General features: G+C 53.0%; 1 protein-coding gene and 1 long non-coding RNA gene across 3 annotated transcripts; one reads left to right on the forward strand and one right to left on the reverse strand.

The window, feature by feature from the left end:
• The first annotated feature begins 169 nt into the window (after positions 1-169).
• On the forward strand, positions 170-8,359 carry LOC125180578 (uncharacterized). Its single transcript, XR_010826067.1, has 3 exons — positions 170-1,170; positions 5,567-5,726; positions 6,837-8,359. It is a non-coding gene; the product is annotated as an uncharacterized lncRNA (long non-coding RNA).
• Positions 8,360-20,170: 11,811 nt separating this feature from the next.
• LHX3 (LIM homeobox 3) lies at positions 20,171-27,645 on the reverse strand. 2 transcript variants are annotated; one of them, XM_066980809.1, is made up of 6 exons: positions 27,487-27,645; positions 24,723-24,894; positions 23,908-24,110; positions 23,562-23,713; positions 23,291-23,462; positions 20,171-21,745 (listed from the first exon to the last, which is right to left on the reverse strand). In XM_066980809.1, the coding sequence occupies exons 1-6, from the start codon at positions 27,554-27,556 to the stop codon at positions 21,327-21,329; spliced, it is 1,188 nt and encodes a 395-aa protein (XP_066836910.1). In that variant the 5' UTR covers positions 27,557-27,645; the 3' UTR covers positions 20,171-21,326. The 2 variants fall into 2 exon arrangements, with proteins under 2 accessions (XP_066836910.1, XP_066836911.1); XM_066980810.1 differs by lacking the exon at positions 27,487-27,645 and adding an exon at positions 25,969-26,125.
• Positions 27,646-27,673: the final 28 nt, after the last annotated feature.

A 27,673-nucleotide genomic window follows, 5' to 3' on the forward strand; every position in this document is an offset into this window, starting at 1 on the left:
CTTTGCATGGAGAAACAGGAGCATAACTGATAGTGCCAGTAAGTAGAATAGCTCAGTATTCATTTAGTATGCCAGCGATTGTTATAACTCCTTAGCATAGAGAGGGTTTAAATAATCTCATCTGCAATTTTAATTCCCTATGCAAGAATAACTGGGCTATATGAAAGGCCTGTGCTGCTGATAATGCTAGAATGAAACAGCATCTTCTGATAGTTTCAGCATGGTAAAAGTTGGTGAGTGCTGTGCATTAGCGTTTTAATTATTGGATACACACAAATCATTTATTAGACATTGATTTGTTTTTTAAGAATGTTCTAGTAGTGTGAAAATAGCTGGTAATTAACCCATGATTAGATAGATTTACCTCCCTTAGAAAAGCAGGGGAATCTCTGAAGGCTTACATTCATCAACCATTTCACTGTTCATCCTAAAAAGTCCAAAGTGCGTATGAGACAAAGAAACGTTCCTTTGGAAAGAATCAAACAAATCCTCCAGAATTCTGTCTGGAAAAATGAGAATAAGGATTTCAGATGTGTAAGATTTAGGATTGTGCTTGTGATTTTATTAGATTCTTAAGCTGTATCCAAAGGAGCAGACAGCTAATTGGATACTAGATGTTCATTAGCTGTTTAGAAAAGCAATATTGGTAGAGAAAAACCAAATCCTAAGAACAGCTTGAGCTGTTGGTTTGATAGAGTTTCACATAATATATCACAGCATCACGTTCTAAATTCTACAGTGGTCCTGAGTCCGGCAGCTGCTGATAGCCAGTACTTCTGGGGAAAATACAATTCATCAAATGTGTGTTAGCACAGGAAAAGAAGAAAAGACATAGAAAACATCAAGCTGTATCTCTATTCATCCAAAAACGGGATGTTATTTCCATTAGGCAGTTACTCTTGGTGCCTATTTCAGCTGCAGCTTTCCCTGTGGTAAAGTTCACTGTTCTCATTGTTCTGGATGGGAAAGTCTGGAGGGAAATGTCAGTGGAGTGACAACTGTGCCTTGTGTGAGTTCACCTTCTGAAGTTGGAGGTGTGAGGTTGCAGCCTCTAAATTTGTGCATTCAAATAATCGTGGAAGAATTATTATTTCCATTTCCACAACAGCTTTCAGCCAAGGACTTCAAATCACCTACTCGCCACAGATGAATTAAATTTCCACCTGGCAGGTACAGAAATATTATTATCCATCATATTAGAAAAGGGAGGTTTTGTGGCAGTGCACAGCTAGGAAACACCCCACACTTTCCAGCTCCCTCTGTCCCGTCTCATTCCCAGGATCTCCCTTGTGGGGTGCAGGTTCAAATTTAGGGATCTTGGATAAAAATCCTGGGCTCACCAAAAACAAGGGACAGGCTTCTGCTGGCTCCTATGTCGCTGGGATTTCACCCTGTAGCTCAGCTTGTCAGCTGAGAAATTATTATATTTACTGCACTTTTACAATGGAGCTCTTAACAAAGAGACTTTCCTTTAAAAGCAAACAAGAAAGAACGGAAATGAACCACATAGTAATCAGATGAGTTTGTGTGGCAAACAAGACTGGCTGGCTTGAATTTCTCATTCGGATGATATTCAAAGCCACTGTTATTTCTGAGCACGATGGTGCAGCCAAGTCTGGAAATGGAGGGATTTGAAAAACAACAGGGAGAAATTCCATATCCCCTACCTGCCCTTGTGAAATGTTACGAGAGACCTGGGGATAATTATTACAGGACTGTACCGATTGCAATCTGCGTCTGCACCAGGTGACAAGGGGTTAAGCCTGAGTTATTTTGAGCAATAGATTTTACTTTATTTTCCTGTGTTTCCTACTTTGCAGACTTACATTCTGTGGCTTTACTACTTAATCCCCACTGTAGTAATAAAAATTTTTTAATCCTGTGTTTAAAATATGAGATTTACTTGTCAAAATCTGGATATACAGCAGGAATTATAATCGCTGTTCAGCAAAAGCAATTCGCCTCAAGTTCAGGCTGGTGTTTGGAAGAGTTTGTCAGGTGCTTTATGTTAGCGCTGGAGGTATGCTGATTGCCGAGCTTCCCCCTGGTGCTGGGGATAAGAGAAGTTCCCAAGCATTTCACAGGTACCAGCTCAGGTTTCCCCTTTTTTTTCCCCTCTTTTTTATTTTGGTGGTGCTAACAGTAACATCAGCTCCCTCAGACAGCACCTGCCAGGCAATTACTGCCGGACAATTAATGTGTAAAGTCTCTCTCCAGAACCGAAACGCAGAGCCGGTTTGCCATGTCAGCACCTCGCAGCCACCGCTGGGCACCACGTAGTGAGGCCTTTTATTACACAAGACGTCAGTCGGGGCACTTTAGGTAGGGAAGTGCTGCCAGGAGCACCCTGCAAGCCATAGACAGGGCCTGGCCACTTCAATATTAAACTTGAAATATATTCTTCTCTTGAAGAAAATTTATTGTCTTTGCCCGATATTTATTCAGAGCAGATTTGGAATGTGCTGCCCACACCTGTCATATAGTGATGTGACTGAAATGATTAAACTCTTTTATATTTTCATGTGGTAAAAATTAATACCGATATTCCTGAGCTGTTTAGTGAATTCTTAAATAGCAGTGAGTTCTCATACCTACATCTGCACCTAGTAAACGCTTATTGGCATAATTCTGTTTCCCACAGAAGCATCTCTAGGAAAAAGGGTAGAGTGCCACTTTATCAGCTGTTACATCTGATTTTCTTATGTTTGGTTGGTTTCCAGCAAATAAGCTGGGAATGAATTTGTCACAACGCTTCCCAGCGTTGATCATATCCCACTTGGAACAAAAGAACACTGCGTGGATTTGTTCCTTTGGTTGTTGTTCATTTTTGTTTTGTTTTGATTTCTTTTTTTTTTTTCACCTCTCCAGTTCATCTCACTTTATTGATTCAAAAATTTGGTGCCTGGAGAGGAAAGAAACGTCATGCTGTGAGCTAACCTGCACGTGTGGCAGGGGAGGCTGGTTGTTCTGGGGTTAGTCCTTACTGGGTAGCTGCTTATTTCAGCATTGCTTTGAGATTATACCTAAATGAGCTACTCTTTCAACAGAACATCCCTTTGTCTTGTGCAATGGCAAGAATGTTTTCCCTGTCTGGCTAAAAGAAGGTTTAAATCTAGATGAGGGAGAAAAATCTAAGAAAAAATAATCACTAGTCCTAATGGAAAAATGTAAGTAACTATCAACTAAATCATCCCTCATGCTAGACATGACAGGCTTAAGCAGTTTGAAATGATTTGTTTTTAAATGATATTATGATTTCATGGTTGGAACCGTAATACTTGGTGCATCACCAGGCCCTGCACATCAGCCCCTTTCCTCACCCAGCAGAGACGCCATCAAGTAGCAATTGTGGACACGTTACTAGCCGTGGAGATAAAATTACACGTTTTTGTTTGAATAATGCCCACTGCAGTGCCAGCTGACACACACTGCGTGGGGCTGGCTTTACCCAGGGGACAGAGCTGCCCTGGTGGCATCTTCCTGGCCAGGCCACAGGCGCACAGCTGCTGGCTGTCCCAGCCACATCACACCTGCCTCCAGGTTTTCTCCCTGTTGGTTAAGCTTTTTGCTTTGTTCATGCAAACACACTTCAAGAAACACGTCAAAACCCTTTAAAGTGCAATCAGCCCACAGTGGAAAATCATCATCCCTGCTCAGGCCTCCTGAGCTGAACACCTGTGTCACAGAAGGGGCACTTCCAGCTCCAGCAGCTTGAAAAAAAACAAAGATATTTTCCTGCCTCTTTGGACCCAGCACAAACTCCCTTCCCAGCAAGTCCAGCAGCATCTTTATCCAAATACTGTGACCTAAACTGCAACAAATGCAGCCAACCCTTCCATCAAGAAAGGCTTAATTTATTGTGAGCAAAGAACAACAAATCATGGACTTTCAGATTTATGGCCCCCAGGATCTGAATTGACCGTACAGCAAAGCAGCCTTTCCAGCACTCTATTCATTTCTTTAATAAAGTTGAAAATGTAAAATATGCATGCATGCAGAGCCACCCGATCTGAATTTTATGTAAAGTGCACAATAAGTTTATGGATGGTAGCAACATATGACTCCTTGTAATTTCATTATGTAAAAAGACACAGTTGGGATCTCTTAGGCCCCTATTTAAACATTTATGAATTAAATAACAGAACGCGTGCAAGACCAGGATTGGAGAACATCGTTTTCCAACAGGCAGAATTGATGGGGAAGGGTCTCAGTGGTTTGAGGCTGTAAGAGTCTCTTTGTCACCCAGTTAGGAGAGAGAATCTGACAGGGAAACAAACAAACAAGAGCAGAAACCTGACGAGATAGGGAGAAAGAAAAATTTAATGCAAATTTAGGACCCTTGAACAGTCCCACCCTGAGCTTAGGTAGTTCTAAAGTCAAACCCGGGTGCAAACGTTAACACTTGCATCTATCACCCCTAATGGATGCATGAGAGCAGGCTCTTGCTTTCCTCGGTCTGTTACTAGCACAGCATCAAAGTCGCACAGCAAGCAGAAGATCCCTGTCAAACTGACAACGCAAAAAGGAAGGCACCAGAGAGCTGAAAACCAACCAAGAGGCCGCTGACGAGGTGCAAAGACTTAGTTGGCGTGCCACGCTCGGACACCACGCAGCAGAACACGGGACACGTACCACGGAGCAGAGCAGGGAACCCTGCAGTGCAGTTTGCAGCGCAAATCCATCCTCACTGAGCTCCCCATCCGGATCTCTCCCTGAATCCCCACAGGAGCAGATGACACAAATTCATCACCTTGTGACACTGACGCGTGAGCTTCTCCATGGCCCTTCCCAGAGGAAATTTAAGGACACTACCAGGCACATCCAGCTAGCTCCACTCAACCCGCACCCTGCTCTTGGGACCTCGTGGGACTGATGGCAGCACCCAACAGCCACAGAGGGACCCCCACAGCTCCAATCTGTCACTTCAGAGCATCTAACGGTTACTACCTCAGCTGCACGCATACACTATGTACAAGCTTTTACAATGTTGTCAGAGAAAAATAAATATTCTTGCCCCCGCCTCCCTGGTCTTACCCCCTGCCCTGACAAAAAATTCGTGCGTTTAATTCCATTAAGCACCTATCTCAAGTGCCTTTGTAAAATAGTTTGATCACAGTGGCAGTATAACCAAGGAAGGAAAACGATTGAGTACATTTTGGTGTTATGATGGTATGCACGGGACATTTCATACCCTGAGTTAAGTAAACTCTAACCTGCTTGGGCAATACTTTTCGGTCAATAGAAATGCCATTATTTAGACTATCACAATCAATAAATTGGATTTTGCTTTTGCAAGTGAAAGGGCTGTTATTTTTCATACAGTTTGTCAATAAGCTCTAGGTTATGAGATATATGAAAGATATTCTACGCAGGCCAGAGAGTTATGAGCTCTCAGGTGGATGAATTATTTAAGTTCTTTTCACTTCTATAAAAAATAAATACAGGGATGGTCAAAACGGATGCCATAAATTGTGCTTTTGATGTAGGATTTCCATCTTTTCTTGTCTGTTCTAAAAAGCCTGGGCTCTTTGTACTAAAAACCCTTTTGCCATTTGCATCCATGCAGGGAAAGATGTTATTATATACTGAAATTGCCTCCCTTGAACTGGACTTACGGGTGAAGACTTACTACATACGAGAACTGAGAGGCAAAAGAAGAGTGCACTTCTGGCTGGAAGGAACAGCGCAGGCTTCCCAAGCTGAAAAGCCTTTTCTCCTCCAGTAAGGTTAGCTTCCAAACCAATACGGGGGTGCTGCTCTCTACAGGTAAGATGCACTGCCTCCTAACGAAGAGCTCTGGCAGCCTTCCCGCAGGACACCACGCTGGGTGCTGGGGGTCCTGTTGCATCCCCGGGCACTCGTGCACCCAGCCTTGGAGTACGAGGAGGGGATGAAGCTCGCTGCTGCCAGCCTGGCCCAAGCTGTATCGGCTGGGGAGCTGCAGCAACTGAGGACATTGATTCCCTCCCCCTTGTTCCTTCCAGGAAGGCTCACAGCCACACTCCCCAGCGTATCTAGGGCAGGAAAAAGGCAAAAGGGCAGAATTTACCTGCCATTTTTCCTTGACAGCTCCCCCTGTCATTCCTGTGGCTTTGCCACAGTCTGGAGATTACCTGTCCCCATGAGCTATTGTAAGGAAACCCCAGCAAAGGAAACTGCAATTCATTGCAAATAGAAATGAGTTATTCAATGCTACAATAAAACCTGTGTAATACGGACAGGGAGCTCTTATGTTGCCCTGGTTTGAAATCTGTCTTGTGGTCTGCCCCTTCTCTTCGGCTCCAGTAATTCTCTCCAGCCCTCGCTCACCAGTTCAGCAGAGCTCTCTGCCCTAGCACTCCACTCTGACATGATCCATTATTTAGCCTTAATGTGCTCTGTATACCTCATCAGCACGTTCAATATATATATATATTTTCATTCACAAGTGTGCTCAGAAGAGCCAGGTCAGAGAACGGGGCCTCCTTGTTGCCAGATGCTGCAGGGACAGGAGGGGAGTTCTCACGTCCGATCTCACATTAGGATATTGCTTCCTTCTCCCCACCAGCACGCACTTGAAGCCTGCTCTGTCCTTGCCGTTTCCTTACCAATCCACTCTAGTTAATACCTTTTTCATAAGGAGTTTTAAATTATAAGTCTAAATGAGGCCAATAAATTATACTTCATAAAATTCTGTGCACATCATTTTCTGGCAGAAAAGGCTCCAAAGAAATATTTTCTATGCCACCACCTATGTTCCCATCCCTTTGCAATATAACATTTATTCTAATATTAAAATGGCAGCTGCTCTATAAATTGTGAATCATTAGCACTCTTCATTGATTTTTCCCTTGCAGCCTGCAACCCTGGGCAGCGACTGTGTGTGAATATCAGTCTATTGGATTGAGATTCATATCCTATTTGAGGGTCAAAGACCGAGACCTCATGAGCTTGAACTTCTATCAGCCTAAAGCTGATCAATACCTGGAGATATATTTGATCCTGGCTGCTAGCACAGATTAAGTGGCCATAAATACAATCAAAAATGTGAGGCTGCTGGGATAAGCGCCGGGGGAGCGGGAGCACGGCAGCACCAATGCCAGCTCCGGGGGGCTTCCCTGGGTGCTGCGCTTGCAGGGAGCGGGCTGGAGGCTCAGCCTGGCACCCAGCCCTGCTGACGGAGGAGGGAAGGAGGATTTGGCGCTTCAGGGACCTTACAAACACCATGGGGTGCCTCACTGCTTTCTAGGATCAGCGTCCAGGCTTGGGCATAGCAGCCCTCCTGGGCACAGAGCAGGCAGGAGCCTGGAGGCGAGGAGGACCACAGACAGAGGGTGCCAGAGCCAGCCACAGCCACCGCTGCGCCCGGTGCAGGCACACCAGGAAGGCTGACCAGGAAACATTGGATGGATTGAATAATTTCACTCTTTTCTGCCTCTTTCCTCTCACCCTCCTCCGCCATCTGACCAAGAGAAACTTTAAATATGTGATTAAAATGACCTATTAAAGAGGAGAGACTTGTTCCATTTGAGTGTATTAATGGTGATTCTGTACTGGCTGAGGTAGAAAAAAATCCATAATCATAAGCCTTATTAAAGAACAATATCCTTCAAGAGCTTTTTGTTTTCCCCTTTAGATAATGCGAAGCCTTGAAAAATAGACATAGAAAGAAATAGAGACATTGTGTGGCACTGCTACAGAGACGATGGCACTCAGGGAAATTGCCTTCCCATTTTTAGGCATGTTTACAACACACCTATTTGCAGTATTACCTTTGATCCTAAACTCTAATTTAAAGGATTCTTTTTATAAGCCTGGGAGACCCAGAATGGAAATAGAGACATGACATGAAGTCAATGGGACTCTTTGGAGAAAGCAAGGGACTCACTCTGTATAAAGTGGTTGCAAGAGGGGCTGTAGGATGTGATCTGTGTCTGGATGGGGCAAAGGGCAGAAGCCACCGCTTGCCACGCACGGGGAGGGAACCATGGCAGTCATGTGCAGGGCACAGCATCCTAAACCAGCACCTCCTCAGCTGATTTCAGGGAGCAGCACCGCCCGGTCACACGCAAATGCAGCCTGGTGTTTATGTTTACGTGGCTCCATGTCCTTGTGGTGTCCTTGTGGGAAGAGACTTCATTATCATAAAGAATATGTTTTTATTCCACTACATAAGTACTACTTATTATAGTCTCATATATTTTCTGACACAACCAAGGGGTCTTTATTGTTGTACATCAAGGTCACTGACAAGTAATATATTCAATCTATTAAGTTATTAGGAGATAAATAATTTGGATGCAAGCTGAACTCTGAACTTTTACCTTTTCCCCTGACAGACGGGTAGTTTCTTGGCGTTCATACTAATCTCGCCTGTGCTTGAATAGTAATTCCATTAGGGTTATGGCTGCAGCTGTACATATGCAATGACCTCAAATACAATTTCTTTATGGAGATGGGCAATAGGAATATTAAAATTTTAAGCCAAAGAGGATGTAATTTAACTTTACATTATTTATTGTGGACACAAATCCTTTATAATATTAAAGGATAAAGAATTAATAAAAGAAAGATCCCATAAACAATCCATAAAGTCAAATGTAGTTCTTGATTTAATGCAATTGCTTTTTAGTGTCTTCTGGTTACAGACTCGCACCTCATTAAAAAAAAAACCAGTCAGGAATCAAGAGCATCCTGGCAGACCTGAGGGTCCCTGGGTGTTTTAGGAAGCTCCACTGCAGCTGCTAAGCAGGGTGTGGCTCTCTGCAGGCCCTCAGAGCTGGCCCACACGAGGTAGGTCCTGGCATTGCCAGGAGCCCTTGGGCTAGGCAGCGTCCCAGGCTGGATCACCACTATTTGGGAGCTCTGATTTTTTCCGCACCCTAATGCTCTACCAAAAAGTTTTCATTCCTGATACGGCTTAGCTGCAGAAACTGCGTGCCTTGGATGTTTCAATAGGTGGACATCATGGGCTGACTTTGGAGCATCGTCCCCAAGTGCCATGGCAGGGAGGTGGCTGTGGCCTGGACTGACGTTATCCTGCACAAAATCGCAATCCTGGTGTCAAGAAAGCCAAAAATCACATCGTGTATTTAATAGGAGTTGACAACCAATGCGTTAAAGCTGTTTTCATATCAATCCTTTCTAATTCAGACATGCCCTCCTCGATCAGGGAATTCGCAACTGGGTAAATAAAGCGCCCGCAGCACTGCTCAGGGAGCTTTGGGTGCAGCTGCAGGTTGGCAGGGCGCTGGGCAGGAGGGAGCCCCCCAAACCACGAGCAGGGGCAGGAATCTCACAGGATGCTTCCACAGCTCCTCCAGCCTGGCTGCACGGGGCCGTTTCCAGAAGCGAGGACAGGGGGTTGTGTCACCTGGACCCTAGGGTTCCTACACACGGTGCTGTAGGGCACGACAAGGAAATAGCTGTGATTATTGATTTTACTCCACCCACTTACACCACAGTTTAGCTTTTACATATGACAAAGATGCTGTTTAATTACCTCCCGGGCTTTCTAGAACCATCATTAACTCATTTTACGTTTCTCTCCCAAGAACTAGCTTTGTGAGCCCTGCCTCTAACTGCTGGTGCTGCTTTACTCCTCCTGCTGAAAGCAGGAGTCAGCCCCATCTGGGGGGTAACGCTACTGCAGCCAGAGTTCACGCTCTCCTTTTCACATTCTCCATTCTTGCCTCCTTTTTCCCCCTCCTCCTCATTTATCATCCCCTGCCCACACCCTTTCACCACTCCTTAGGGTCTTCCTCCGACCAGAAGTCCCCTGGGCACCAGCCCCCGGTGCCCAGCTCCTACAGCTGGCACAGGGGCGTCCCTCAGCCCCCAGGAAGTGGGAGCTTTGCCCACAGACAACATTTGTGAATGTTTTCACACCGCTATGGGACAATAAATCAGTTTGATTCAAACTTGATGTTTTTATCAGGTTGTATTCCCCCCCCCCCCCAGTGTCTGTTGGGCATTTGGGCTGTCCAGCTCTGCTGCTGTTACAAACACCAGCTTTTGTACTGCAAGTGATAAGCAAAATTCACTTAACACTACTTTACCACTTTTAAATCAAATCTCCCACATGCACTATTAATTTAGATCTAATCAGAACTACTGCACATGGAATAATTACCCATTGATTACAAGGGACATATTTATTGGAGATAAATCATACCTAGTACATTACGTGGCTGTTAATCCTCCTCTGGCATGCTTTAAATAATTAATTGGTGGTTATTGAACTCGCAAAAAGAGTCATTGAGTAGTTAGACTGCAGAGAAGTTGTTCTGCGTGGTATTGCTCTTGCTTTTGAGAGCGGACACGTGAAGCCAAGCAGGGCAAAGAGCTTCAGGACTCTGAGCAGCCGGTCCCTCACCGAGTCTGATATTCAATAAAGCCACACCGGCAGCAGACAGAGGCCCTCAATACAGCACTGATAACTGGACTCGCTGCCCAGAGACTCCCTGTGATGGTCTCAGGCCCTTCTGAGTGCTGCCCAACGCAGGTCTGCAGCTGGGGAGCTGGGTGGGAGCTGCCTGGGGCTGGGGAGCACAGGCACTCGCTCTGATAGAGGCAGGGGTTGGCTTTGCTGCCGCAAATCAGAAGAATGACACGGATTTGTGGCCTATCATCTTTGGCAGCCTCCTTTAAACTGCTTATTTTAAAACAGGATAAACAGAGGATTAATAACCTCGCCGAGCACAGACAGCCCGGTTCCTCCCAGGTCAAAGGGAGCAGGGAAGCCTCCGCAGCATCCTCCCCCCCTCATCCCCAGCAGCTGGGTGACAGTTTTGCCCCCAGTTCCAGCATCCTGCCTGCCTCCCCCCTGCTCCTGCCCCCTCCCCAGCAGCAGGCCTGGCACAGCCGGGGGGCACAGCTTCCCCCCATCACCCCTGTGCCCACTGATGCTTCCCACATAAGGTCTGGAGGGACAGTGCAATCCCAGGGCACCTGCAAGTGTCCAAGGAAAGCTCTACTCCCAAAGGAAGACCTGGCCCCAAAAAACGTGCCCCAAAGGTGAGCCATGTCCACCCCAGCCCCCAGAAGGGTGTCCTGCGGGCACAGGGCATGCCCCGATTCAGCTGTAGGAATGAGGCCGTGCTGACAGCCAGCTTTCCCCTGCACCACTCGGATTAGGTGGGTGAGATTTATGGGAATCAATCTGAATATTTTATGAATCTTCAAAATAAAATCATTTCAAGGTCAAGTCATTTTCCAGAGGGATCGAGACTTTGCTTCCCCTCCTTCCCTCCCCCCGCCCAAGTTGGGTAGCAATGCAGGTTCAGAACACATTTGCAAGTTAAAGCTGTCACTAAATGCACCATCTCACTCGCTAAACACAAACAAGTACTTGCTAGTGAGCAACTGCACAGCATAAGGGGTTATTTCATGCAAGTGCCTGCATCGCTCATTCATTTCAGGGCAGATTTTCCACCCAGCACCAGTGGAGAGCCCCAGAGAGACTCCGGGCAGGGTGGAGGGGTGGGTGAGCACGAGCAGGAAGGTCCCTTTCACACTTCTCCTGCAAGACCTTGCTGACTTGGAAATGCCACATTTTCAGCAAAGCAGCAGCACATCCAATAAATCACATCTGCACACGGCTTTATTCAGAGGCACTGACAGTTTAGGATTGACGACACCCAGGGCAACCTCGTGTCAAGCACTCCTAATGAAAACTATCCCATTTAGCTCCAGTAGTAGCAGCTGCCAACAGACATAATCTACTGGCATATGGAGAAGGCCATGCTAATCCCTGCAAGGTCATTAACAAGAGGGTGAAAATTACATGCAAAGCACCAGCTGTGGCATCCCCTGCTCCCTCACACTTGATGTAGCAGGGGCAGCAGAGGTGAAAAATGCAAGTACATCTCAGCAGGCCGAGCGTTTCTGTTAAGAGTGCAGCTATTTTCTCCCTTCCCCAGACCAAGGTTTGGTCCCGCTGAAATTCCTCCCGTGCAGGAGACCTGCTGCCTTTTCAGGAGAGCTGCATTTACCAGCATTGCCTGGATTTGCAGTCAGAAGTGACTCAGGAGTCCTGCAGGGACCTCATCTTCTGTGTCCGTGCAGTGCTTTGCACTCGTAAACTCTTTGCACAGATACATGCAACCCCCAAACACTTGTTCATGCCCTGGCTGGCTGGGACACCAGAGCACTGCACTGCCAGGTCTGCAGAGCACAGTGGTCCGATATTGCAGCAAGGAGCAGCACTAGACAGGGCAAACGGGAAACATCTGCACCCCATCTTCCCTGCAGCCCTTAATTTGTGAATAAACTCTGTCCCTGTGGGCTTCCCTCAGATGTGCGTACTGTAACATTGACATGCACGTGAGCTCTGCTTCCGTCATCCCAAACTCCCTCCCGAAGAATACCCTACCCTCATATTTGCTTGGGAACTCAGGTTCTGTTTTTGTCTTTCCATTACACCACACAAACATTTTTATAAGCAATAAATCAAGGAGTCTGTTAAACAACCCCAGCGACTACCTAAAACAAATCTTTTCCAATTTAAATCCCAGCCTGCCTAATGATCGATCCCATAAACCCCATTATTGTTAACATTACTTTGGGTAATGTTTAAAAACATTAATTTAAAAAAATGTAATAGGAAAAAAGCTCTTTAAATAGGCGAAAAGATAAATGGTCTCCAGCAGCATGACCTTTTTCCATACCACAGTGACATTGAATCATTTTAAAAGATATTTACATTTTCACTCTTCCTTGGAAAAATGTTGACAAGGCTTTCACGGGCCATAATGGATACCCGCAGCATCTATGGAAAGTGTAACTGCATCAAGAGCCCTTCCTCAATTCCTCTTCCCTGCTTCACGCAAAACAGCTTTAATTAATGGAGGCGAGGTGACTTCAGAGCAAGGCTTCTCATTAGCACGACTGATCTGTGGGAGGTGACACAGCTCCCCAAAACACACCGAATGCAACCTGCAGCTATTCTTTAGCACCAGCATCTTTCTACCTCAAGCACATGTGTTTTTAGCTCTGCTTTTCAGGGCTGGGTTTGACCTCAGGGCCTGTAGCTGCCCTCGGGCTGTGGGTCTGTCTGTGACAGCTGAAGAATACCCGAGATAAGGAATGCCTGGCCTCGCTTTCCAGCCCACCGGTGAGGGCGGCACCATGGCACATCACACAGGACACAGTTCAGCAGACGCACGGGGTACATAACTCGTATGCACACAGGGAGCAGAGAAACCTTTCAGAAATGATGCCCGCACACCCGCGTGGCCTAGAGCAGCAGGCTGGAGCCATGGCTCTGCCCACAGAGGTACCACACCGAGACCCGCAGCTCCACAAAGCCTCTCCCCATGCAGGGTACACTCCCATGCTCGGGCAGGGCCAGGGACAGCTTTGAAAGCATTGGGACCCGGGTGGTTTTCCCTCTCCCCATGCCCCGATGGAGGACAATCACTCAGGTCCTTTCACTGGGAAGGAAAGCATCTCCCTGGGGAGGCAGGCGCTGGCTCCAGGCCTTCATCAGCCCCAGCCACGTCTCCCTGCCCTCAGCCCCAGCAGGGAGCGCACAGCCCTACCAGGGCTCCCTGCGCTGCAACTCGATCCCTGCGTGCCCTGATACAATATTTATGGAAGGAGCACGCCAGCCCACGGAGCCACAGAAGCTATCGCTTTCCAGCTGTGCTATGCCTGCAGGAGCAGCAGGGGCTCGCCTCGACTGCGGCGTGCCCCAGCCCTACAGACACACACGGGTACAGAACCACCTCGCACCTGGATCTACTGCCCCCAGTCCCAGGCAGGTTTTGGGGCACAGGGACACCTCTTGGGCTGCAAACCCGAGGCAGCGCCAATACCAAGCACCAGCTGCAAAACTGCAAGCTTTAATATTTCAGTGGCAGCTTCTGTGAGTGCCATGGGTCACGCGGAAATGCAGGAGCCTGTGGTGCTCTGCTTGGTCCGAGCAGTGCAGCTCGCACAGAGGACATAACCCTCCCTTTTATACTGAAGGGTGAAAGAAATACCCCATCTGATCAAAGCATATCCAATTAGTGCTCCTGAGTTAATGAGATGCTTCAACTAACACAAGGGATTTTTATTTATTTGTTTATTTTTCCCCCTGAAAATGATGATTGTCCTGTTGGCAAATCCAGTGATAACAAAACCTGCACAAATCTGTTCTGATGGGTCTGGGCTACTGCTGTGCCTCCAGACCCAGCCACTGCTGTCCCACGGCCCTGTTGCTGCAGCACAGCTAATGTCGGCATCCCACAATTAGCAGGCAGCATATTAATCCGTGCAAATAAATGAGTCTGGTCCTCTAGTCCAGAAAAACACTTGGGGGACCAATTCTTTATTTCTGAGTGTATGATTAGTACAAATTAAAACCAGAATAAGTTTTAATTCTGCCATATCGGGCAGCTTCATCAGAACAGTCTTATCCCCCAGAGCCAAGTCCCAGTAAGAGCGTAACGGGGAACGTTTCAACAACCAGCATGATTAGGATACTCCAGGAAAATTAATTTTTAAGCTCACAGCAACCTCCTGTCAGGAACAGGGCACAGCGAGGACGCCACGATCAGAGAGTGAAAACGAGAAGGCTGTGCCAAGTGCTGCCGGTGGCAAGGAGCAGAAGCAGGGCCTGGCTCTGCCCCAGCTGAATCACGCTCATAAAAGTCCCATTTACTATGGGGCCAATTCGGAAGGATAAACTCAACAACTGGAGCCCCATCCCCACACGCTGAGGCCTCACATGGCTGGGGGCTGCCCACATCCCTCTGTCTTGCAACGCAGGGGTTGCTTCTGAGACAACAAAACAAACGCCAGTAAATCCTGGCCCAGGCTGTGGCACGCAGAAGGAAAACCAGCCACATTTGTGTCCTCACAAAATGGAGCCATTGAACAACTGCAGCCCCTCAAACCACGCCTGTGTTAAAGGGCAGGCCTGTCGTACACCCAGCCATCATCACCTGAGCTGAGCTTCTTGTCGTTGTTACTCTTCCATTTACAGTTCAGAAAGTCACAAGTTGGGACCCAACCTCATGAAGGCCAGGATGACCCCAGGGAAGGCCCAAGCACCCCAGGGAAAGCCTAAGCACCACGACCCAGAGGTGAAACCAGCCCCAACCCATGCCTCTGGGACAAGCCCCGCAGCCCCCCACTGACCTGCGGTACCGAGAACAGGCTGAGGCCCGAGTCCAACACGGGCACCGAGGCTGAGCCCGTGCTGTGGGAGGGATGTGGTGGAGCAGTGAGGACACAGCCCAGGGGAAGGGGGGCAGGCAGCAGGAGCCATTAAATGCCCCCGGCCTCACCTGCAGAGCCCAGGTGGCAGTGGTTGAGGCGGGTCCCTCCTTAGGGAGGCTGAGGAGGATCAGCCCTCGCAGGTGGGAACCAGGCTTCCACCCCAAACACGACACAGCCCCCAGGGCCCATTTCACCCCGCTGCTGCTCTGTACCTCAGCTAAATGCCCCCTGATTTACCCCGGTGTAAGAGGGGGGAGCCTGGTGCTGCACCCCCACGCCTGCCGGTACTGAGTATTCCCCCGACGTGCTCTTTCCATAGATCGAGACCCACATCCTCCCTCGGCAAAACAGAAGTGATTCCTGAATTAATTTAGATTTCCCGCTGCCTTGTTAGACCAGCTGGATATGGCACGCTTCATCTTCTCTGCAAACAGTGCCGCCGTCCCTCCGGGACACTCAGCACTTTATAAACCTGTCAAGCCCTTAAAGCAGGCGACCGTGAGGCTTCGCCACACAACGCGTGGAGGTTTGTGGCCACACACACGCTGGCCAGCCCCGGAGAGCAGAACCAGCACCGAGGGCTTTGCGAGTTTGGGGACGTTGTTTTGTGCCACAGTTTCATTTAGGAGCAAGAAAAAAAAATGCACTGCATGATTTATTTTAAAGCATCCAAGCTGCTGCAAACTGCAACGCTTTGAGAGCATATGTATATACATGGGAAAGAGGAGATTGTCTCCAAAGCCATTTGCATTCGTTCCCCTCCCTCCCTCACGCGGTGTTTTGCAAAGGACTCATCCTGGAGGCAGCGGGAGTACCTGCAACTTCTGCGGGCATCAGAGACCTCCGGGTGCACAGCACCCGATCCAGAAGGTGTTCATTTGCAAAACACGCTGTCCTGCCAGCTCCCCTGCCAGCACCTCCAAGGCTGATTTATTTCCTCTCCTCTTCCCGCAAGCTTCCCCAGACATGTTTTGCATGACCAGCATCGATCCGGCATCTCGCCACCTGCCTCGGGACGAGGGCTCCCCGCCACCCCTGGTGCTCCCGGGGGGTCCCCGGAGGGGTGCGGGTGACGCGTGCCCCACGCGTGTCCCCGGGGCTGCTGCTGCTGCTGCTGCTGGGCCCAACGCGGGGTCTGGCTGCTGGATAGAGCCCAGCTGGAGCAGCCGCCTCGCCGCCCCCGCAGCCGCTTGCGCAGCCGAACAGGTCGGCGTCTGATGGAGGCTCTGCCGTTTGGGTCCCCGAGGGATTACGATGTGACTGCAGCAGGTCCCGGCTATTCTCCGCGGCCCGGCGTGTTGTTGCTTCATTAAACGCCAAATTGTTACATTAATTCTAACTGCCCTGTAGAGATGTAGCTGTCAGGAATGATTTACTCGCCTCCAGCTGACTCAAAGACTTTCTCCAGGCTCCTGCAGGCGGAGGAGCCGGGGAGGGCAGAGCCTGGGGACGCGGGACGCGTGTCCAGCCGGGCAGCGGCAGCAAGTGGCTGCGACGTCCCTGAGGAGACAGAGACGCTTCTCAGACCGCAGTGGAAAAATAACCGGGGAGCTAAAAAAAAAATAGAAAAGGTGTGGAGTTTGTTTGTGTTTGGGCTGGGGACCAAGGCTGCCCGGTTAAAGCAGCATCGTTCCTGCGACACTCACCGAGCCGCCTCTGTCCCAAGCCTGCGATTGCTGCTTCGCCCCGGGGAGGGGGACGGTCACGCACCGTGTCCCAAACCACCTCTGCTTCCCCCCCCCGCTTTCCTTGGGTTCAGAGCAGGAATCCCAGCGCCTCACAAACTGGGATCAGCCGTGCAGGGAGGAGGCAGCCGGGTCTCCTCCGATCGGATCCGCAGCACCAGGATCTGTTTCATCCACTATTGGAAATTACCTGCGTCTTCATTTAAAGTGGAAAGAGAAATCATGTACAGAACCTGTGTTCTAACACGGAGAACTTCATTTAAATCCAGAAGCCTCACATACTTGGTTATTAAAATATTTTTCATCACCACGTTGCGAAATGCTGAGCACAAAAGCAGCGAGTGCTTCGTGCGCCCTAAATCAACGCCTTCGCTGGGCTCTGTTCCCTGTCCACTACATCTGTGCCAACAAACGCCTGCGTGTGTGCTTCAGCACAAAATGCATCCCGCTTAGAGACATGATAAAGATGTCAGAAAGAAAAAAAAAAACTAATTTAAACACCTTTGCTTTTTTTTTTTTTTTTTCCCCAGCATATTTTTGCTCGTTTGGTTTTCCTGTCGTGTTTTAACAAAGCCATTTGCTGCCTGTAAATGTTGTTTCGGTGCATAAATTGTGCAGGTCTCTGCTTTCCTGCCTTCCCTGAGCCGTGCAGGCTTCGCCGCGTCAGGTTACGGCCACGAGGAGTTGGCTCCGCTCCGCCGTGAGCAGGTTGCAGAGCCCGTGGAAACTGAAAAAACTCAGACAAAAGGGTGGCGGGGCTCTCACCTGGCCTGAGGGGTCTGCCTCTCACAGGGAATCACGATGAGGACAAATTAGTTATTTCTGCTGTTTGGCATGAAACCTAAACATTTTCTGAGTCTGTAGGGAACACGAGTTCAGGGCACAAGGGCTCATACAATGTGAAATCGCTGTTCAGAAAAAAGATTCATACGTTAGATTTTCCTCCCAGAGAGCATGAAAAAAGCCTTACCTCCCGTCATGCACTCACACGAACCAGCGGAGGTTATAAAGCCCCCCTGCAAACCGAGCAGTGCAAAGCCCCTCTTCCTAATTCCGTCTGGGCTTTACAAGCTGTCAGTCAGTTGCATGCTGTTAGTTTTATTTGCTTCTTCCAAATTGGTTTTCTTTTTAACTGGAGGAAAGCATTTATATTAATGGCACCCCTGGGCCTCAGCCCTGGAAAGAGAGCAACCCCGGACTCCTGTGGGATGGGACGGGACGGGACGGGATGGTCGGGGAGCTCCTCGGGACAGGGCTTTTGGGGAGCTCCTCGGGACAGGGCTTTTGGGGAGCTTCTCTCTGCGTGCAGGCGACCGGGAGCACCGGGACCTTCCAGCCCCTTCTGCCATTCAGCAAAGCACAAAGGAACAGGGGGAATTTGCATTTCTTCTTTTCTTAAATCCAGGCATCCCCGGGCAATTCCCCAAGCGAGAGAAACAGTGCCGGGTGTTTGCTGTGAGGGGAACCAGGAAAAAAATCTACAGAATACTTGTTCAGTAATTACAGTCTCTAGACGGTGGTTTTATAACAGCATCAGCAGCCTAAAGTAAACTACATTTTTGTCTTTCTGCTCTTGTTTTCTTCTCTTTAAAATCAGTCTTTTCTATGAAATTATTATTTATACTTTAAGTGCCAAATGTCTCAATGTAAAACAATTAGCCTGATTTGGAGGGGGTGTTTCTAGACAAGAGAAATAGAATAGAAAAAAAAAAAAAAAAAAGAATTATTGATAACAAGAACTCTTTTCTTCTTGGGTGAAGCTTTGTCACCTGATTTTTAAAATCCTATAAATTTCTAATTAATCCTTATGGTTCAGTAAGAAACATCCCTGCAACGTGGCCCCGAGCTAGCAGCAACAGTTGTCCCGTCCCTGCTCGGTTCTGGTGCAGGCAGAGAGCAGCTCCTGAGCCCTGCTGCCGAGCCCAGCTCCGGCCTCGGGCCTGGCCGAGGCTGAATTCAGCATCACCCGCCTGAGATCTCCCCTGGGAGCTGGGGCATGAGGGCTTTCACACCAACAGCCACGCGGTGCCGCACCCCAGGGTTTCTCCCTGCCTTGCCATAGCCCTTGGACTGGGTCTCCTGCAAAAAGAGCGAATTCCGCGCCCGCACCCGTTGCGCTTTGGGTGCTTTAGCCCCAGTCCCGGTGGCAGCAAACACCCAGGAGCTGGGTGCTGGCAGCCCTCCCTGCAGCAGGCAGCAGCCGTGGGCATGGCGCGGGCTCACAGCTCAGCCCCGGCAGGCTGCCGGCAGCGCGCAGCGAGCGCAGGCTGGACGTGCTGCTGCTCCTCAGATGTGATGTGTGTAAGGGGAGACGCTTGCGCAGCACTGCTGGCTAACTGTGTTTTGTAAGCAGAAACAATTCTGCAACTACTGCCAGCACCTGCTGGCTTCCAGAGACATCGCTGTCGCGCCCTCACCGGTGTGCTACAGCCAGCGTGTGTCCGCCCGCGGCTGCACAGCAGCAAGGGCTGCCGTAGGGCGAGATCAGAGACAAAGGGCACGGCGCCTGCTCCTGCAGGCGAAGGGAAGGGGCAAAAACCCTGGGCACCCGCCTGGGCACAGCGCAGCGCTTCCCTGCCCGGCTGCCCCCTGCAGAGCCGCTGGGCTGCAGGCGCTCGGAGCTGCTCACAAAGGTGCCCCAGCCTCCCGGGGCAGGGAGAGGCTGGAAGCCCACGTGCTTTAAAAAATATCTCCCACCTGCTTCTTAAAGCAGACTTCAGCAGAGCGCTTCCCTCTGCTCCGAGCTGCCTGACCGCAGGAATTTGTATAGGAAGACACGCGTGTGCACGTGCCTCTCACGCGTGTGTACGCACACAGGGGATGTGCAAGTTTGGCCAAACTTAATTCCTTTTTTTTTTTTTCCCCCTGATTTCTCTTTGAAATATTCCAATCTACGTTTTACTGTTCCCTGTGCACAACTTCCAGTTCACAGCTGTTCAACATCAGACTCCGGTAATTGCTCTTGCTTTGTCGCCACAACTTTCTGCCTTACATATTTCTAACTTTGCAATGAATGCTGAAAAATAACCAGGACCCACCAAAAATGATCAGGGGCTGTGCCTGCATGGAGCAATGCTGTTTGGATCTCCCAAGGGCTGCCATCCTCTAAAACCATCATTTTTTTGTTTCTGCTTATCAAGGCATTTTTACATCAGTGGGATTGCTGCTGTATTGCTGGGAAGAGTGCGCTTTGATGCTTTGGTGAATCACAGCCTCAAGTTTTGGAGGTTTTTACTTTTATTTCCAGGTGTGGTGTTTACCTATGTTGATGCTTTTGATGTGAATTTAGCAAAAGACTATTTAAAGCTTAGCTGACAAATTTATTTGTAGTCTTGAAGTATTTGATCATCAGAGAGAAAGCGAGAATATAAATAAAAGACACGGGACGTTCACATAATCTACAGTAAATTCAACCATTTTTACAGGTAACAATATACATAATGCCTTGCCTTTCCTCACGATCGGCTCGCGCCGTATCTGCAGGATGACACAAATGCCTCAGACAGAGAAGTGCCACCAGGGAGGTGAGCACTCGCCACGACAAGGAGCGGCTGAAACGGAGCCACCGGCCCCTGCCCAGAGCCCTCCTGGGAAGGAATTTGGCAACAAGACATCAGGACGAGTCTGAGACGCTTTGCAGTAAAACTCTTGCAAAGGGATTTTAAAGAAAAGCAGGAAATTCACAACCCAGAGCCACTGGTGTTCCCGGGCCAAGAAAAAACACCTCTTGCCCTCGGGAAAAAAGTGTAGTCATTTGGTAATAAATACAGCTATTCACGGTTTAATGCTTATCTGGAAGAATAAAACTAGGAATCTACAAATTAAAAAGATGAGAAGCAGAGTTAACATGATCTTCACTTTACAAAGGAGAAGAGTTGCTGATCAGTGATTGGCATATTAAAGAGCATTTCATTTTAGAAAAGTGAACGTAAATTGGAAATAAAACCAAACATACCCCATCGGTGCGCTTTTAAAAAATCTGATGGAAGAACAGAGAGGTTTTCTACCACGGATTTCTGAAGTGATTCACTATCAACATTTCTCCTATAGAAATATAGACATTGTCACACCTTTTACTGTGGATGAGGACTTTATTTTCTCTTAAAAAGGTTTTCGGCGTGGATGGGTGATGAAGCAAGTCCTCGCTTTGGAGAATGCACCGACAACAGAAAGCAAAATACCTTCTATCAAATCTGTAAAGCACAAGTCTCGGTGTTTAGTAAAGACACAATGACCGGTTCGTTTGGACGTCCCTTATGCTGTGGTCTCCCTTTGACCGCCGTCCGCTGCTGACGCACCGCCGGGTCGCCTCCGAAAGCCCATCGGCGCTCGCCGTGCCGGCGCCTTCCTGCCCCGCTCGGCCTCAGGGCCTGTCCGTGCCTTTTCTCCGGGAGCAGACGGCGTTTGAGAGCGACGGGTCCTTCCCCTTCCCACTGCACGGTGGCGGATCCTGTATCAAAACTGAGCGTGGTCGACTTCGTCCAGCCACGAGGCCGGGCTGGCAGGAAAATCCGGGTACCCCCCGCTGCTGCCGGTGGAGAGGTCGGAGCTGGGTCCGTTCCCGGCCAGGACCCTCATGGGCTGGGGCACCCCCTGTCCGCCTTGTCCCATGATGCCCAGGCTGCTGTCGGGGTAAACCAAGCTGGAGATTAAAGGCTGGTGGCCCGGCAGCGCTTGCAAGGAGGCTGGTGACTGGGGTATCCCGTAGGGGCTGTTGGAGCGCAGGTCGTGGTACTGGTCCTGAGCTGGGATGCCGCTGTGATCCAGAGCAAAGCTCCCGTTGGTCCCAGCCTGCCTCCCCAGAGCCGGGGACGCCTCGCTGAGGTTGCTGTAAATCCCGTTGGAGTGGCTCATCTCGGACATGGAGGGCTCGTCTGAAAGGGAAGCGCACTGGTTTTACTGGGAGAGCGCCGGCACTGCCGGCAGCAGCGCGGGAGCTCCGCGAGCCCCGGGTATAAACAGATGAGATGGATGGAGCTGAGCAGCCACGCGCTCGCTACTTGTAATTCCTTATTATTCCTGTCCTTGCTGTCTCCGTAGAAGGCCACGGGATTATTTTGTCTGAGTACAAATGTCTAATACATTCTGGATCTAAAAAATGTGCACAAAGAGCACGAAAAGCACATATTAAAATGTAAGACTGTGATTTAGAAATAATCCTTTGAAGGGCAATGTGAGTTCAAGATCTTTCATTTCTGCATTTCTGCTTGGCTTTGAGGTTTATCTTGAATTTTGCTGTCTTTTTTAGGAGCTACCTGAGCCCTTGCCAGCTCAAGAAAAACTTTCCATTGCCCAGAAAAAAAAAATAAAATGAAAAACTATTAAATCTCAGCAGTATTTGTTGGCTCAGGAACAGGCTAATGAAATGTATTTGTACGACTTAAGAACACTTCTGAAAAATATTTTTTAAGGTGCCAGCAAAAATTGTTTGCTTTCATCAGGGGTTTTACGGACAGCGAGAGCCGCTCTGTTGCCTAGGATACAAACCTGTTTCTGGCATCAAGCTATCAATAATTGTTCAACATTTTTTAGTTATTATTTATAGTATATTCATATTTAATGACGCTGGTGCGCGGTGTGTATACACAGGCTTGAAAATCAAACAGTATTTAGGAACGCAGGAGAGAAGCTGGAGCACGGAGCCGTGTGAGCAGGAGCACACGTGCCCTACAGACGGACGGGCACAGGTTTGCATCTCAGCTGCTCTCCTGTGCTCGTGGGAGCGACGCTCACACCGACCCGCACGGCTGAGCCCTGCAGTAACGCAGCCCAGAAACCCTCGGCAGAGACCCCCCGGTGCTGGGGCTGCTCTGGGCACAAGCCGGGGCCGTGCAGGATGCGGCCCCTGGGCAGCAGCAGCCCCCAGCACAGGGCCGCATCCTGCTCCTGCAGCGAGCTGCCCTGGGTCTGGAGAGCCCGGGCTAAGGCCGTGCAGGTGAGAGCAAACGCAGGTGGGGTCTGCCCCAAAAACGGGGCCCTGCGACCCCGACATCCTGCACAGAGCCACCTCCCTTGCGCGCGGAGCAGAGGGGCAGCTGCTTCTCGGTTCTGTGGGGGCTGCTGACTTGTGACCACACGAATAAAACTGCCTCTGAGGAGGATTAAACAAAATCTACGTGCTTTTACCGATCCTTCAGCTCAGTGCTTCTGGGCTCTGGGATTTGTATGCCTAAGAGCCCCTCGGAAAGGCCGCAGCCGGGAGCTCTCCCTGCTCCCCCCGCACCGGAGGCAGCCCCCAGGGGGACGGGTCCTGCACCCCGCGGCTCCCCCACCGCGGCAGCCCCCGAGCTCAGCACCTCTCCCCCCCAGCCCCCCTCTCCCGGGGAACCCGCTTCCACCCCGCACATTCCGGCCGCAAATTGCTGTCGGGACGATAGAAGGAAGGTGAAATGAAAAGCAAAGCCCCGTCGGGGACCGACCTGTGAAGGAGACCTCGGCGTCGCTGTCGGGGCCCTCCTCCTGGATGCTGTCCTTGTCGGACTTGGAGGCGCCCCGGGAGCGCTTCATGTTCCTGAAGTACTGCCCCCACCGCTGCCTCCCCGCGTCCTTCTTCAGCCTCTTCTCCTTGGCCCGGCGGTTCTGGAACCACACCTGCGAGCGGGGCAGGCCGGCAGCTCGCTCCGCACCGCGCCGGATGCGGCCCCGCCGCCCCCCCCCCCCTCCATCAGGGTGCCCCCCCCGGGCCCTCACCTGCACCACCCGCATGTCCAGCCCGGTCTCCGACGAGAGCTGCTCCCGGACGTGCCGCGCCGGCTTGGGCGAGTTGTTGTAGGCGTTTTTCAGGGTCTCCAGCTGCTTGGCCGTGATGGTGGTGCGGGGCCGCTTGGCCGTCGACTCAGCCTCTGCCGGCGGGGGGGGGGATCAGCAGCCGGGTCCCCGAGGGGAGCCGGGACCCCCGGCCTCCCCCAGCGCCCCCCCCGACGGCAGCGGCTGCCGGCCCCGCTCCCCCCGTTGCTCGGGCGGCTCCCGACGGGCAGGGGGGGCCCGGGCCGGGCCTCTCCTGCCCCCGGGGGTGTAGGGGACGGGGCGGGGGTACCTCTCTGCTTGGCCGTCTCGTAGTCGGCCTTGCAGACCAGCCTGCTGTCCTCCATCAGGTAGAACTCGTCGCCGGTGGCCAGCTGCCGCTTGCAGACGATGCAGGCGAAGCAGTGCAGGTGGTACACGAAGTCCTGCGCCCGCCGCACCACCTGGGTCGGGGGGATGCCCTGCTGGCAGGCGGCACACTTCGTCCCGAAGCGCCTGGGCGGGGGGGGGGGGGGGGGACAAGCGGCGGCCGCTGAGAGCGGAGGCGGCGGCTGGGGGGGGAACGGCGGCGGCTGGGCCGCTCCCCGCGGGGCTACTACACCTCGGGGCTGCCACCCCTCGGGGCTACTACACCTCGGGGCTACCGCACCTCGGGGATACTACACCTCGGGGCTACCACCCCGCGGGGCTACTACACCTCGGGGCTACCACCCCTCGGGGTTGCTACACCTCGGGGCTACCACCCCTCGGGGATACTACACCTCGGGGCTACCGCACCTCGAAGCTACCACCCCTCGGGTTACCCTGCCGTGCCGCCCCCTCGGGGCTACCCCTCGGGGTTACTACCCCTCGGTGCTCCTACCCCTCGGGGCTACCCCTGGGATTACCCCGCCGCCCCCTCGGGGCTACCCCCTCGGGGCTACTACACCACGGTTCTCCTACCCCTCGGGTTGCCCCGCCGTGTCGCCCCCTCGGGGCTTCCCCTCCATGGTTCCCCCTCGGGGCTACCCCGCCGTGCGGCCCCTTCGGTCCTGCCCCTTCGGTCCTGCCCCCTCGAGGGTTCCCTCTCGGTTCTGCCCCCCCGGTTCTGCCCCCGGCCCCACGCACTTGAAGAAGTCCTCCTTGCAGTACACGCCGTCCCCGCGGCTGAAGCACTTCTCGGCCAGCTGCGTCTGGCAGTCGGAGCATTTCAGGCACTTGCTGTGCCAGTGCCGGTCCAGGACCTTGAGGATGAACCTGTCCACGATGTGCTGGTTGCAGCCGGCGCACAGCGGGATCTCTGCGGGAGGCAGCCCCCCGTCAGCCGCCGCCCCCACGGCCCCGCTGCCCCCCCGCCCGACCCCGGCCCGGTTCTCCCCGGGTCCCCCCTTCCCCGCGGGGGCGGCCGGGGACCGGCACGAAAAAATGTCCTTTTCGGTCAATTTCGTTGGCGCGGCGCCGTGCGAGCCCCTGCCCGCAGCCGCGGCCCCGAGCCGAGCTCCCTCTGCGAAGAGCCCGGGGGCGCCGGGGAAAATAAGAAGGGAGGTGACGGGGGGGGGGGGGAATAAACCCGGGCCGAGCCGAAAATCCCGAGAGTCGGGTCGCAGTTATTCCGGGCTTTTTTTTTTTTTCTTTTTTTTTTTCTCTTTTTTTTGCTTTTCCTACGCTTCGAAATTTCACCTGCGAATAACGGCGGGGTAGCGTAGTCGGGGTGGGGAAAAATCTGATAAAAATAACGGAAATCGTACTGAAAATAAAATGCAGCAGGATTGTCTCGTCGCCCTACAGATATCGGCAGAGATGATATAGAAAGATCTGATATAGAGATACGGATAGAGATAGAGAGAGAGAAAAACGAACGGAGACGTAGATGGAAAATGAAAATGTACGGACGTATAGCCGCAAATACACGGATATCGATATTTAGGCACAGGTGGGTAAAATGTAGATACGGAGGTACATAAATACAGCTGCATCGCTGTAGGTACAGCCGGAGCGAACACCCGGAGCCAGCCGAGCAGATGTAGGTAAAGGCGGCCCCGGCGGGTCCGTACGCGGAGATAACCGCACGGAGCGGCACGGCCGGGCAGGGGCGCAGGCGGGGTCGTTACAGCGGAATCCTGCCCGCAACACCCGGCCGCGTCCGGGCGGGAAGAGCCCGCGCTAAAAATGCCCGAGAACCGAAAAAAAAAAAAAAAGCCCGAGCAAAAAACTCCCGAGCAAAAAATCGCCCGAGCTAAAAATCTCCCGCAACGGCTGCGATCCGGGCGGCGGCGGCGGCCGGCTCCGAGCTGCCCGCAGAGACCGGGATGCCACCGGCACGGCCACCGCCACCGTCCCCGTCCCCGTCCCGGTCCCTGTCCCGGTCCCTTACGCCGCTGCATGGTGCCCCCGGCGGCTCGGCGCACTCAGGCGGGGCGCAGCCACCCGCGCATCTTCCGCGCCCGCCGCCTCCGCAGGCGCCGCCCGTCCCGTCGCGGCCGGGGCTCGGAACCGGGCGCTGCCCCCCCCCTTCCCCCCCCCAGGCCCTCCCCGGCCCCCCGGGACCGCGGCGGCGCTGGAGCCCCCCCCGGCCGCTGCCACCCCCGCGGCTCCGGGGCTCGTAGGCGGCCGCAGCGCGGTATTTTCAGCCGCCGGCCGTGGCCGCCGGTGCCGCTCCGAGCGGCGGGCAGGGCATCGCTGCGAGCCGTATTTAACCCCCCCGGGCCGGCGGCACGGCCCCCCCGCCCCCCCCCCCCGCCGCCCCTTACTTCCCGGCTGGGCACGGCGGGAGGGCGACGGCTCCGGGGTGCCCGGAAACGAAAGCCGGGCGGGGCCGCCCCCCGACGGGGCAGGGAACGGGCAGGGGGCCGAGCCGGGTCCGGGGGCACCGCCGGGGGGGTGTCGGGAGGGGGGCAGCGCCGGCCGGTGCCCGGATTTCGTTGTGCGCCGCCGAGCGAGGGCTTTGCCGAGGGAAAACGGCACCGCGCGGCTCCGCACCCCCTGGACGCGAACGGACACCCCCCCCGGGTCCGGCACCCCGGCACGGTGAGCCCCCCCCCAGCTCCCCGAGCCCCCCCAGAGCCCCGCCGAGCCCCTCGCGGTGCCTCCCCGGCCCCCGGCCCTATTTACGGGCATCGCGTCCCGCGGGGAGCCGGCGGTGCGGTGCGGTTCCTTCCCCCGGGGACTGGCCCCGCGCCGGTTTTCGCCTCCTGCCCTCGGGGCCGAACGCGCAGCGACCGCGGGGAGCCGCCGGGGGGGGCCGCGGGGCGGCGGAGCGGGCGCTAAGCGGCGGCAGCGACCCGACGGCGGGGGGCTGCCGGGCTGACCGCGGCCCCGCTGCCCCGACGGCTCCGTCCCCGTCCCGGTCCCCGTCCCCGTCCCGGTCCCCGTCCCCGTCCCCGCCGCGCCTCCCCCCTGCTTTCGTTCGAAGCCCCCGCGCCGAGGGAGCGCGGCCCCGTTCCCTCCCGCCCCGACGTCTCCGCCGTTTGTTAAAGCGGGGGGGGAAACGCGATTACGGGAGGAATCACCGGGAGCCTTTCCAGACGGGGACAGAACCGGGGGAGGTGGCGCGGGGGGTGGCGGCCGCCGGGGAGGAGCGGCCGGGCGGGAGCCCCTCATTTTGTCCGGTAGCAGCCGCTGAGCCCCGCCGGGACGGACCCGACGGCAACGCAGGGACCGAAACGGGATCCTGGGGCGGGGGCGGCTGGGACCCACCGGGGATGCCACGGGGAAACGGAAGCAGCGGACGGCGGGGCTGGGCCCCCCCCCGGTGCCGTCGGGGCGTCCCCAGCTCCCCGCAGCCAGCCCCGGCCGCGTCCCGTGGGTGCCCCGGGGATGCGCGGAACCGGGGGCTCCGGGGGGGCTCCCGGTGTGTCCGCGGGGCTCCGAGCGCCCCCCCCCCGCACCTCACCTGGGCTCCGGGGGAAGGGGCAGAGCTCCGCTGCCTTCTCCGAGCCGGCGCGGACCCGCTCCAGCAGCATCGCGGCGCCGTCCGAGGTGCGCGGGGGCTGCGCGCTTGTGGCGGAGCCGCGCGGAGCGGAGCGGGGAGCGCCGGGGGCTTGGCCGCCGCCCGGGGCGGAGCGGGGAGAGCCGGGGGG

Source organism: Anser cygnoides, chromosome 20, assembly GCF_040182565.1.
Source record: "Anser cygnoides isolate HZ-2024a breed goose chromosome 20, Taihu_goose_T2T_genome, whole genome shotgun sequence".
NCBI classification, from domain to species: domain Eukaryota; kingdom Metazoa; phylum Chordata; class Aves; order Anseriformes; family Anatidae; genus Anser; species Anser cygnoides.

Bases quoted from the DNA above. Each gene is read 5' to 3' on its own strand.
- LHX3 (XM_066980809.1), bottom strand. From the start codon at position 27,556: ATGCTGCTGGAGCGGGTCCGCGCCGGCTCGGAGAAGGCAGCGGAGCTC. The intron at 24,111-24,722 runs GTGCGTGGGGCC...CCCCCCGCCCAG, and splicing joins TGCAAGGAGGACTTCTTCAA to GCGCTTCGGGACGAAGTGTG. The intron at 23,714-23,907 runs GTACCCCCGCCC...CCCCGCCGGCAG, and splicing joins CGAGACGGCCAAGCAGAGAG to AGGCTGAGTCGACGGCCAAG.